The sequence below is a fragment of the Spea bombifrons genome, chromosome 2 (assembly GCF_027358695.1).
Source record: "Spea bombifrons isolate aSpeBom1 chromosome 2, aSpeBom1.2.pri, whole genome shotgun sequence".
Lineage (NCBI taxonomy): Eukaryota > Metazoa > Chordata > Amphibia > Anura > Pelobatidae > Spea > Spea bombifrons.
In genome coordinates, this window is record NC_071088.1 from 35,600,504 (window position 1) to 35,614,106 (window position 13,603).

Genomic DNA, 13,603 nt, shown 5'->3' on the forward strand with positions numbered 1-13,603 from the left:
TGTGATGAAATTAGCGTATATTAATACTAAAAACAGCTTAAAAGTTTGGGTATTAGAAAAATGGTAAGTTTGTTTATCAACCAAACTAGAAGATCCTGTGACTGTGGGGTTCATTGTGGCAGTAAGCCAGAATCCTTGCTCCCACCCAATGGAGAACCAGGTAGACACTTAGAAATAGAATTTTGTATAATCTTATAGTTGTCTCATGCAATAGGATGAGAAGCAGTAATACCGTATGTTTAAGTATATAGGTACTTTTTTAACAAGGTTAAAACACCATTAGATCAAGACGAATGTGAAGTATGCATGAAACACAAAACAATATTCAGTAGTCCTACAGGCAGCCTCCGAGATACACTTTAGGTTACTTGAACTCTGTCATGGCATATTAATAAAAGCCTTACTGTTTAAAATTCCTCAGACTGCAATGATAAAAAAAAATCAATTTCTTGGATAAGTCAACATTCTTGTCAAAAGGCCAAGCTTGCTGGTTATTTGTAAGGTGTAGTCACACGAACACATACAGAACAGTATACCATGTGTTTTGATAAGTCTTTATGTAAACATACTATTACACAATCTTGTTTCAGATTACATCCAGGAAACATGATTTCACATCTAAGCAGTAGGAAACACGGCTCTTGAGGATATGAAAGAGCTGTACTTATAATAAAATTATCTGTTCTTTTAAAAAAAAAAACATTCTTGGACTAAAAATAAAGGAAATCTAAAATGTGGAGCCAGGCATGTGCCCATAGCATGAACCTATTTTTCAAAGCTGTGTTGCTGGGGATCAGGGAAGGGACACAGCTCAGCTTGTGAAAAGATCCATCATCAGGACACATACATAAAAGGCATGGTACTCAGACTACAACTATATGATATAAAAAATACATAATATAATGTTGCTTGACTGGAGTACATTTGTTAATGTAAATTTTTTGGAATAGGAAGCCAAAAAAATCTCAGGGGAATAGAATTTACCCAGCGTCACGTTTTTATGTGAAGGGTTACATGTATATATTTTAGGAGGAAGAATGGGTATAGGAGAGTTGTTTTACACTCGGTAAAACCTCTGGGTGGGATTTGCCCCTGCTCCATCCATACCTCTTACACCAACTGCAAGTTTTCATTTAGATTTTACATACAAAATGCATATATAGGTGGGATCAATCACATTCAGGATCACAGAACATAGCATTTGACAGCAGATGAAAACTATGCAGCCCATCTTGTCTGCCCGTTGTGGAAACTGAGACCTTTATCAATCCTTGGTCTTGAGGTAGGCATAGGGCTATTCAGAATCTCAAGCATGTTTAACGTCTCTCACTGTATTAGCCTCTACCACTATCTCAATAAAACAAAACTTCATTATATTACATCTAAACCGCTCACACTCCAGCATAAGACTATGGACTCTTGTCTAACATTTCTCCTGTGAAAAAAACTTTCCTTCCTTTACTTCGTTAAATCTATTAAGGTATTTAAATGTTTCTGTCACATCTCCCCTCTCTCTTCTTTCCTCCAAGCTATACATTCATTAGTCTTTCATGAAACATGTTACTCTGTAAATCAGTCACCATTTTAGTAGCCCTCCTCAGAACTCTCTCCAATGTGTCAATATCCTTCTAGAGATGGGGTCTCCAGAACTGCACAAAACCTCTGGAACATGGATACAGCCTTTTGCAGGTCCTTACCGAGTTACCACACTGGCCTCCTTAAATGACAAATTATTTTACCACAGATAACATGTTGTAGCCCACATGATCTTGAAGCATTCAATAGATTACAAGATATTAAATAGGTTAGGGCTTAAGAGAAGTAAAATTCCAGTTTTTAAGGCAGACTTTAAGACTAAAGACCCTCTTTATGTATGTAGAAAAATACAACATATTTTGTAATGAGGGTCTTTCTACATACTAGCCTATATATATATATATATATATATATATATATATATGTTAAACTGTCAATGATTCATATTCTTAAGACAAATGTTAATCAAAGAAACACAGAATACCAAAAAGATATGCGGCAGTGTCTTTATTATAGATTGAGCACAATTTAAACATTGGCTGGTGGGCCCCTCAAACTCCCTAATGTGACTCATACAGCACCCATCAATCTATGCATTTCTTTATTTCTCCACCTCTTCCCTTAGCTCCATTTTAGGGGTTTAAACCAAAATATGATGGCTGTTGGAGACCTGGGTGGCCCTCTGTGGGCCCCTGAGAAATGTGTCAGACCTGCCGCTTTTGTCCTACACATATGTCATTCTTGAGTTCTCTATTGTTGTTTCTGGTAAGACAAATAGACCCCTATAGAAGACCATCTTAATTGCGAACTCACACAAAAATGGAATGTTTTGGTTCATTGAAAAATGTAGAAGGCAGGTGGGTGTTATTATGTGACAATGTTTAGTTCCATAAAGGTGACAAGATTCTAGAACTACTAGGTATCTACTTATGTGTTAATGAAACAAATCCAAGTCCTAGAAAAGAAAAACCAAGTCTACTTCAAATGGGGTTTATTCAGGCACTAACATTTTTCACAAAGGACTACAACTACGAGGTTATTTCAGTTGTATCTTTACTACAGATTAGCAAAATACACCAGACCGCATTAACCTTAGCCAATAATTTTCCACTTACTGGTGGCGTTTCCATATGCTTGGAACAGTGCTAGTAAATTTTGGCCTTTACTGTTCAAATTTTTTGTTTGTATTGAAGGTTTTAGTGTATACTTTATGGCAGATATGTTTTTGTGACTCTACATGACTGGGCCATTTGGCTGGCTACACCACCTTCGCTGAAAGTGTCCTCGTTGCTCTTGGAAGTCTGACAGTTTCCCAGAACTACACCCAAACTGCTTTCTCTAAATCAGTGGAATAGCCAATTAATAACAGAGTCTTTCAGGCCTGACAGCTGAAAGTCTGCCAAAGTTTCCATGACTTGACTTAAGAGTCCAAACCTCAGTGTTTTACCATTTTTCTTTTGTGTGGATGTGATATGGAGCCCAACACATTTGTCCTTGTTTTCCTTGTTGGATATATGCTTTAGTTTTATGTAAAGTTTTTTGTGTGAATTATTTTTCTTTGTTTGCACAGCAATACTATGAGGTCCCCATTGCAATGAAGTCAATATTTGACATAGTAGACACTTTCCAATCCAGAATCAAGGAAATGGAGAAGCAAAAAAGGGAAGGAATAACATGCAAAAGGGAAGACAAGACAAGGTCCTTGGAAAACTTTCTCTCCAGGTAAATTTATTCATAAAGTCAACTAATGAATTAAGCACATTCTGGATTGTAGCGTTTAATTATTTATAGAACAAGGCACGACAAACCCCAGGTCGTCATGGTGACGAGAAATCACTTCCTGGAGCCTACGGTTTTGCATGGGAGCACTGGGTTAACTGTACAAAAGTACCATACATACTTTAGGGCTAAATTTAACCCTAAGGTGCATGTTGTACTTTGTATTCAGTCGGGGCAGTGCTAGCATGCTGAGTATGAGCGTGGGGGGATTATGTCATTTCCCAGCACTCAGAAACAAGCAGAGTGTGAGGACTGCGAGGGAGCAGAAGAGCTGTCTTGAGCCAAAAAAAAGTAAGAAAAATGTGTGTGTATGCAAGTAAGTCATTGTGTGTGTATTAGTATATGTGTGTAAGTATGTTAGTGTGTTTAAATATGTTGGTATATGTAAGTGTGTTAGTATGTGTGGTAGTTTGTACTGTTGGAAAAAAAAACTGGATCCTACATTTTTGTTGAGTTTTGTCAACCCCTGGTATGCAGGTCTACAGTGACATTTTGTATTATCTTAGTGATGAGACATTTTGTGACACTTAGTGTAATTAAAGGAACCCTTTCATTAGGGAACGTAATAACTCGATACACCATTAAAACAACATGCTGGCCAGCAAACATGGACTGGCCATCTGTCACACATAGCAAATACCTGGTGGGCTGTCATCAGCACCCCATACTCGCCTGATTTATCGCTCCAGCCACACAAGCACACTGTAGAATGCAGCTGCACAAATCCAGCAGGCGGACGCACCTACATCATCAGGAGAACTTAAACCCTGCTGGTCATTAATACATAATAATGCACCACAGTGGTGAAATGAGCCTAGGTGAATATTTTAATGCAGACATTCTCATTTCTTCACTTAGTTAATATGTATATTTGCTGACATTTTGGGTGTTATTAACATTGATGCTTTAGTTTTTACTTTCCTGTTAACCTTGTATGAGCTCCACCTGCCCTGACCCTTTAGTCAGCTATTTCACTTTGAGTTGTAGCTGATTACTCCTGAATTCCATCTCATATTAAGTCATAGCATTATTTAATTAAATTAAACTTCACTTGATTAATGCAAGATTTGAGGGAGGTATGTGCTATTTCTTTGAGCACATCATCAGGAGGTATGATGGCCAATTTTTGGTGACTGGATTACATGCTCTGAGTAATGTTTTTGGATAGCTTGTGCACTCCTTTAGTTTAGAAATAAGCTTGGTTGTGGTGATCTATGTCACCTAACTCTGAACAGTCTGTTCATTGTAATATATACTCGTTATTTAATGAGAAAGTAGTGCTAATTCTGATAGCACAACAAAGAAAAACATAAACATTATTTGCTTCATTATTTGGATCCACATACAATTTTTTCCACAATCTGGCAACATATTTAGCCCTGTGCTCTACTCTACTTATATGTTGTGTTAAACGTAACTATTAACTTCTGTAGAATCCCACATTAAAAGAATGACTATTACATCTGTAATAATAATACAAATGAATCCAGCAGTTTAGTGCATTTTTGCTTGTGTGCTTGGCATAAGCATCTACATGGCCAAATGGCCACCATCATCCCCAGTACACTTGAATACCAAAAACTTCCCCAAGACTTAATGTCTGCTGAGGAACAATTCATTAATAATTAATGTAAAATGTTATCTCTTGTATAACTTTCGCCATGAACAATTAATGGGTATGTGATGCAAAAGAGACACTGATACATAACTGACATAGAAACTTGAAAAAAAGTTGTTTTATACAATAAAACCATAATATCAGATATAATATGCAATTAATGTTTTGTGTAAATTTAAACCTTCGATTGCTTACAAAACGAGTACATACCTATTTAGGTATAATGTATGTAGACAATCTAATTTGAGCCTCCTAGGAACCATGAAGGCCTATTACAAGGATCATTTTTATTTTAGTACAGGGTTATGCTTTCAGGTTCTGTTTGACATTCTGGGCCCTTATAGGCACGAAGATGTGGAATGTCCTCCACACTGTGAAATAAATAAGTAAAGGTAAATGAAATAGGTGTAACTTTTAAATATTACTGGATGGACCATAAATAGGAGCAGGCATAGTTAAGAGTACACCTTTTTTCCCACTTTTGCCTCCAAAGGTCTAGTCAGCCTTATGAAGAGCTTATCCCTGCTTGTGTTAGGAAATATAGACAAGGTTTAGTTTGTTTTTAAAAATTATGATTTCGAACATAGGTAGGCATACATTTTCCAAATGAATATAAGGTTTATTTGTTTGGGGTCTTCGCTGTCCCAAGACGTTAAAGGTCTGATTGATGAGGTAAAGGTTTATTCACTGGGCAAAGGCAAATAAGCATGGTATTTATAAACTTAGTTAGACAGTAGCCTTTAGGGTAGCACGTCGTTCCTATGACAGCAGGATTTTGTGATGACTGTTTCCTCTACATTTCATTCCAAAGTCTGTTTTCTGCACTGGAAAATATGTCCATATTTAGCCTGCATATTATCACATTTAAAATAAACTACTGTGCAAATTTTAAGAGCTCCTTCTTAAAGTGTTACTATGCAATAGGAGTTTGACAGTACCACACCTAACTTTACACTTTAACAGTATAACAGTATAAAACAGTTTATATAAATATATTGTTTTTTTATTTACTGTGTTATATTACCGTATTATATTATTTGTATTTGTTATCTTGTGTGGTAGGGAAAAAACATGAATAATGAAAATAAATTGTTTAAATAGATGGCTGGGCAACTGTAGTTATTGCTTTTGAAACTACTCAGAGATAAATACGAGGGACCTTCCAAAATATTCCGCACTTTTGTCATTGAAAACGGTGAAGGCGGGAGGAGTAGTAATTGGTCGTCTCTAACGTGTCATGTGACTAGTTCTGTCTGGCAAGCCGAATACCCTTGTAGTTTAGTATAAGAGTTTTCACCCTGGTGTGAAGATGGCTGCCAAACTTATAAATTGCACCAAAGAGGAACAGGGTTCCGTCTGTTCATCTTCGCATGTGTGCTCAGTTGGAGTGAGTGTGAGTGTTGGATCTGCCTATTCATGACAGCCTTAAGTTCAGTAAAGCGTGTGATGCATGGCCCGTTATCGTGAAGAAGATAGTCGCTGGTGATGAAACGTGGGTTCACCATTACGAGCCCGAAAGCAAGCGGCAGAGTATGCTGTGGAAGCATCCATCATGCTGATGATGTGAAAGCAGCAGTGGCTTCACGTTCAACCAAAAACATTTTTGCTAATGGCATTAAAAAGTTGGTACGACTTTGGGAAAATTGCATCGCAAAGGAAGGTGACCATGTAGAAAAGTGATGTAATTTTTTTTTTTACGTAATGTGGAAACTTTTTGAATGTCCATCGTAATATAATATATGCACGTGAACAAGGTAAGCTCAGTGTAATTTCACACTATGCGCCTATTACTGAGTCCTATTCCTTGCAAAATAGACCTAATTCACATCCCTTTTTTCCCCCTTATTACACAACTCTACACACCTTTTCAGTACCTTCAATTCACTAAGCCCAGTTATGACCACCTCTGCCTTACAGTCTGCAACTTTGAAAACATACTTCAAAGGTTAAATTGGCGCAATAAGAGACAAAATCTTTGTTCTCTCTCATATGCATTGGCCATCCACTTGACAGTACAGTAAATTTACCAGCCATATCATCGAAACTGATCCATGCAGGGCTTACAGTTCCAATGAGTCTAAACATACTGACTACTTTATCAAGAGTAGATTGTAATGCTAATTGTAATCAATAACGAACAATTTTGGATCTCGCCATCTACCTTCACTTGCCTAGCAATTTTTTTTATGAGGTTAACTTGATGGTCGCCAATGAATGCGTCAGATACAAGACTCATTAGGATAGCTTTTCCGATTAAATCTCTGTTAAACCCATTTGGAGGCCGATGATCTTCTTTGCCATCATTGTTCCATCAGATGAATGTACAATTTAGACCAATTTCCTATATATAAAAAAAAATAACGTTGCCAACATTTTTTCGTAAAAATCATATTGATGGGTACGTTTTGGCTTCAAAAGGTTATAGGGATGACAGCTTTGCAGTATATTTAATCACAAAAGTGTTATAGTTTGCAGAATTGCCAGAAAAATACTGGCATTCTTTTTCCACTAAAATCAAGTTAAAACTCATTCTTATTGTTCTTACAAATTCACATAATATGCATAAATGCATATAACAGTGTGACCACAACAAACTAGCTGGTGGTCCTGTGGGCCGCTTAATAACAAGGTAACAATGAATGGTACTGTGAATGTACTATAATTTCACGCATCATTAACAATAATTTCAACAAGACTTTCTTTGGTCATTCCTTGCATTGCCCTACAAAGCATTGATGGTTTCTGGAATGTATAGAATGTATGGATAATCTTTTAAAGGAGGTATTCTGCTTGGACATGTAATTGCACAGAACTGTTAAATCAGATTAGCTGTGGGGTAATACTAAACACCTTTTGATTCAGTGACCTGAAAAGACATTTCCACAAATCAGTATAGCATAATAATCATCATTGTATTGAATTCTATAACTGATTGACACAGTTCCCTGTATCTTCTGTTCTTCTGTTCTATTCCTCATCATTGCTCATATTTCAAATTTGTATGTGTAACATACATACATGTAATTTCACAGAATTTCACAGAAAGTAGATTGTGCCACAACTCCATCAAGTCTGTTGAATTAACTAAGAACATCATTTCTATTGTGTTGGCTTAGACCCTTCCCAGAAATAATTATTTAATTGTAAAATTTTGCAAGGAGCACTTAATTGTCATGGGAAACTAAAGCAGGCACTGATAGGTTGATACACATATTTACAAATGGAAATATATCAAGGGGACTGGGATAAGGTAGGGGACACACACTCAACCAGGGTCAAAACAAGAACCCCTAAGATCCTCATAGCAGGCTCATAATTCATAGGTCATAATTGTATATAAATATATATATATGCTTCCAAACACTGATATAACATGCCCGAACTAAATTAATGTTCAGAAAGACATTGTTAAAAAAAGATCATTTGGGCTCGTTCTAAAATTGCTTACTGAACAAGTAACTCAAGTGTAAAATAACACAAGTACTATAAGGTGCAAAAAAAGGTTTATTCCCCTGGCACTGGAACTTTGAGAAATAGTTACATTCTGTCAGATGTTAAAAGCTATATCTTTTTTGAAAATCACAAAAAGACTTTAATACAGAATTGTCTGGTTTTACTTTAAATTCTTAAACCACCATATATTCAAATTCATTTATTTCAAGCCTGAATGATTCATCTTGTTCCATATATATACGGTTCCTTTTCTCATTCTGAACATTGTTAAGCACTGTAGCAATGCCGTAATCATTTTTAGCTAGAATTCTTTGGATTGGATTTAAAGTTTAATCATTGCACAGGAACTGATTTCACAGTATGTAATATAACTTGGGTCTGCTATTTCAATAAAGTTAATGTACTTTCCAATATTCAGCTAGAAGGAATTAATGTTTTATGTTAATATATTTTACAGAAAGAACACTAATCTTCCAAATGATTTTGATATATATATATATAAAAAAACTAATAATAAATATAGTGACATAATGTTCTTTTATCTACATATTAAACTGTAATGGTAAATTAACTTAATTGTATATTAACCAAAAAAAAGTTGTGTAATAGAAAATGTATAGAAAGTTTTGAGCCACTACTGGGATAATGGATTTACATTTTATTTCTAAAACCATTTAGCAGAAGAAACATCACATGAAACAGCAATTATTAAAAACACACATTTTTCACACATTTGAAACAACTTTCATTTTTGGTTACACTTTTGTGTTACTTTTTTGTTTAAGGTTCCGCTGGAGAAGACGTTTGCTGGTCATATCAGCTCCTAATGACGAAGAATGGGGCTATCAACAGCAACTATACGCTTTGACGGGACAAGCCTGTAACATGGGTATGCATGGTGCATTCATTCAATTATAATTGGATCTGCGACTTTTCCTAGATCCCAAATTCTACAGTTCAGCATATTTTCTGTATAAGAAACTCACCTTATATGCATTTGTTGCATGGGAGGCTACCCCCCACCCCAGCTCCACATTTGGAATAAAAAAGTGGCTGGGTTGGGCTGTAGGATCTGTGGCTAGCTGTGCAACGGAATGGCTTACACAAATTGGAGAGACACCGATACTGTGCATGGGGTGTGAAGAGATGGACAATTGTAGACAGCCCTACCAAGGGATTAGGAAAAGTATAATAGCTCTGGGAGAAGTATAATAGCTCATGGGAAATTAATTTATATTCCAGGTTTTTCCCCTTTTGCACATATCATACCTTCAACAGAAAGTGGAAATGTTTGCTCATTTATACCTCAAATGTTTTCTTTTGAACTGTCCTTTCGTCTCATAGTATCATCTGTATTTGATGTTGGTGGTGGTTGTGAGTTTATGTGGTATCCCTCACAGTTTCTGCTCCCATATCCATATTCACTATTGTTAAAATATTTTCACTAATGTCCCTCTTAAGCACCTTCCCTCAAGTAAAAACTTAATATAGACATCTATCCGTCTCCTCTTCTTACACCAAATATCAGTAGCCCAATACCTGATGCCCTTAACACAGTCAGGTCCCCAGACATCTCTTGTCCAAATATAGCACATGTAAATCTACCCCAGTCCACGCTCCTTTCCAAGAATTCTCTATTGGTGGGCCTCCTTATAATTTTATGGAGGTCCTTAAAATTCTCTTTCATTTCTCTTTTTAATTTCAAGACTTTATATTGAACTGCATATAAGACTGCATTTCGCTGCTCTTCATGTAAACAGATGTCATGATTTTTTTCTCATGTGCAACACTGTTTTAAGTTGTTTTTAGAAGAATTTAGAAGGCCACATAAACTATTTCAATGTGAGGGTGAGTTGAAAAAACACACCTCAGAGTTTTCCTGTATGACTCACTTGGCATTTATACAAACTAACTACATGGCTGTAGATTAAGACGATTTAGCCAGTTTAGCTGATTTATTTTTATTTTTCCCCCCCAAAGTCTGTATAGAGCTTGACACCTAATGTTAGCCCATACTTAGTAGTCATCTTTCATTAGACACGTGGCCTTAAAAGTAGAACATAGTGTTTAACCCCTTATTCTCACATTTTGATGTTATAGTAATATTTTGTTGAGATTATTTTTATTTGATATAATATCCTCTGATGAGGATCAAAACATAACATGCCAACATTTCTGCTAATATACTTTTCTAGAGTGCTGCATTCTCTCTGATTGCCATTCTGAGTATTTTATCAATATTTCCCCAAATATAACAAACACATTTATCTTGAATCAGCAAGATCGGCTAAAGTCAACGCTATTCTTTTAGTGACCGGACAGCATGACATTTCTTATTCCAATACCAGAATTCCCCACTGAAGCAATGACAAGCTGAAAGTGGTTAACCTTGCTAAATATATCTTTTTTTTAACCCTTTGCGACCAATGAGGTACCAGGTACATCATGAAAAGTTGTCCCTACAGGACCCATGACGGATCAGTGGTTCAAAAAACACTCCCACATTGCTATGATTGTGGCCGCACTGCTTTTATTGACCACTCAGCAATGAGTGTACAGCAGATGCCCTGGTGAACGATTTCATGGTCAATCACATGGAGCAGAGCACTGCCTTTGTCTCTGTTGTCTGCCTCTCTCCTCATAGAAAAAAAAAACACAAAAAAACACTACAGTTTAGTGTAGTGTAAAATACCCCTGGTTATGTGGTAATTAGTCTAGTTCAAAGAAATATGTTGTAGCATTTATTGGGCAAATGTTTATATAGCATTATGTAGAGTCGCATAAACTTTCAATACAGCAGAGGTCGCTTCCCCAAAATCAACATTGGCCAGCTAAAATGAAAATTTACGTCAATGGGATGCTTAACGCAAATTTCCTGGGCCAGCGCTGGTTTTGACTGAACTTAATGGTAGCTGGAGTGTGCCTTTAACCATCTTTAAACGGCAGCTTTCCATGGGTTGTGATGTCATCAAAATGTTACGACTGGAGCTGCTCCTTGTAACTATCTACCGAAGCTCTGTTCTTATGGCAGGATCACAGCTGTCACACTACTTTCATCGACCAGAAAGTGCACAGATAAAAAAAATTATTTCCTGTAACAATAAGAATTTAAATAGCCAAGATTAATGCATATTTCAAGTTTTTGTTATATGCACTTACATTACATGAATCATTTAGCCCATGCTGTGTAATTAAAAAACACTTAACATTCAATTATTATATAATAATGCAATGTTATAAAATCCAAATACTATAAAGCTATTTTTATTTAAGAATAGTGTTTATTAACTGAATTTTATTTAGTTTGAAAAATGTTCATTAAATTGAAAAAAAAATGGTAATAAGTCTTCTTTAAAACAATGAAAATGCAGGTTTTGCTGCATCCTCATGATTGCCTGCCAAAGCAAATATGATCTCAATAGTCATATGTATTCCAGACAAACATTGCTGCCAAAATGTAATGGAATTAATGTGTCATTTCTTCTCGAACAGGGAGGTCCATAGAGTGTTAGCATTAAGTCTGGGTGGTACAGGTAGCAGAAGATTTGTTAAGCTTTTGGTGCCTTTCATATAGTTACATACATTTCTTGGCATTCAGATTGGTGCTTTTTTCACCGGTATACAACCTGCTTAAATACCGTGTTTCCCCGAAAGTAAGACAGTGTCTTACTTTCTTTTTATCCCTAAAAGCCCCACTATGTCTTACTTTCGGGGTATGTCTTATATTGGGAAAAAATTGAGAGTGATGGGAGTTATGATGTACTTTTAGAGCATAATTAGATCATGAAAAAGACATTGGAAATGGTACAGCATAACACCCATCACTCTCACACACTTACCAATCAACACACCTACCAATCCACACGTATACCAATCCACACACATATACACCAATCCACACGTATACACAAATCCACACACATATACACTAATCCACACACATATACCAATCCACACACATATACACCAATCCACACACATATACACCAATCCACACACATATACACCAATCCACACACATATACACCAATCCACACACACATATACACCAATCCACACACATATACACCAATCCACTCTCACTTAATGCTTTCCTACCTTTCCTTTCTTCTTTCAGCTTCTTTTCCTCCTCTTCGCTCCTCTTCTTCAGTTCTTGTCTCCTTCCGGGTCAGAGGGCACGGACAGCGGTGGGCGCGGCTTCAGTGTTGTGCGCCGGGATCTGACAAGAAACCCCGGCGCACAACAGCTGTTGCCGCGCAGATCACAAGGGAGCGGTATCGGAGGTCATTAACAGACCTCCGGCTCCCTTGAGTGATTTTAAGCCGGGTTGAACCCGGCTTAAAATCACTCAAGGGAGCCGGAGGTCTGTTAAAGACCTCCGATACCGCTCCCTTGCGAGCCTGCTCCTCCAGCGGCGGACATTACTGTCCGTCTCTGGAGGGGTGCCGGGTGCCGCAGGTTGGCACCCCCTGGAGTGTGGCGCCCTGTGCGGTCGCACACCCCAAAGGTCGGCCCTGCTCTAAGGGGCCGGCCTTAGGGGTCTGCGGCCGCACAGGGTTTAAATAAAAACATCGGGGTTTTTTTTCAACTTTATTTAACATCCTCCATGTTAAATAAAGTTAAAAAAAACTTTATTTAACATCCTCCATGTTAAATAAAGTTTTTTTTAACTTTATTTAACATGGAGGATGTTAAATAAAGTTAAAAAAAACCCCCGATGTTTTAATTTAAATCCTGTGCGGCCGCAGACACGTAAGGCCGGCCTTGGTGGGGACTTCCCGGCCCCTTAGAGTGGCGGACCCGGCAAATCCCCCGTGTTTCCCCGAAAGTAAGACATATGTCTTACTTTCGGGGTACGGCTTATATTAGCCGACCCCTCTGAAACTCCCGATACGTCTTACAATCGGGGGTGTCTTACTATCGGGGAAACACGGTACAAGTGCCTTCACCATGAAGGCTTTTCTAGTGACCATTCATGAATCATGATAATGCATTGCTTGTGGTGGACTATTAAATGGTTTTACATACATACCAAGGGACTGAGGCTTTATACAGCATTTAACAACGTAACTCAAAATCAGATCCCTGTAAGATATTTATTTACCAGTGCAGTCTGGCACAAACATAAACCCATATCTAAAAAAATATCTATATAATAAATGTTGTGTTCCATTATCTTTTGATTTTCTTTGTTATCCAATATTTAAGAATATTCCT

The 13,603-nt window shown here is 37.1% G+C and overlaps 1 protein-coding gene across 1 annotated transcript in view; it reads left to right on the forward strand.

The window, feature by feature from the left end:
- The window catches only part of CCDC80 (coiled-coil domain containing 80), a 37,415-nt gene that overhangs the window by 20,141 nt on the left and 3,671 nt on the right, over positions 1–13,603 (forward strand). The window contains exons 5-6 of the mRNA XM_053457477.1: positions 3,107–3,258; positions 9,172–9,275. Of these exons, the coding sequence (XP_053313452.1) occupies positions 3,107–3,258; positions 9,172–9,275 (256 nt within the window). The remainder of the gene's footprint in view (positions 1–3,106; positions 3,259–9,171; positions 9,276–13,603) is intronic.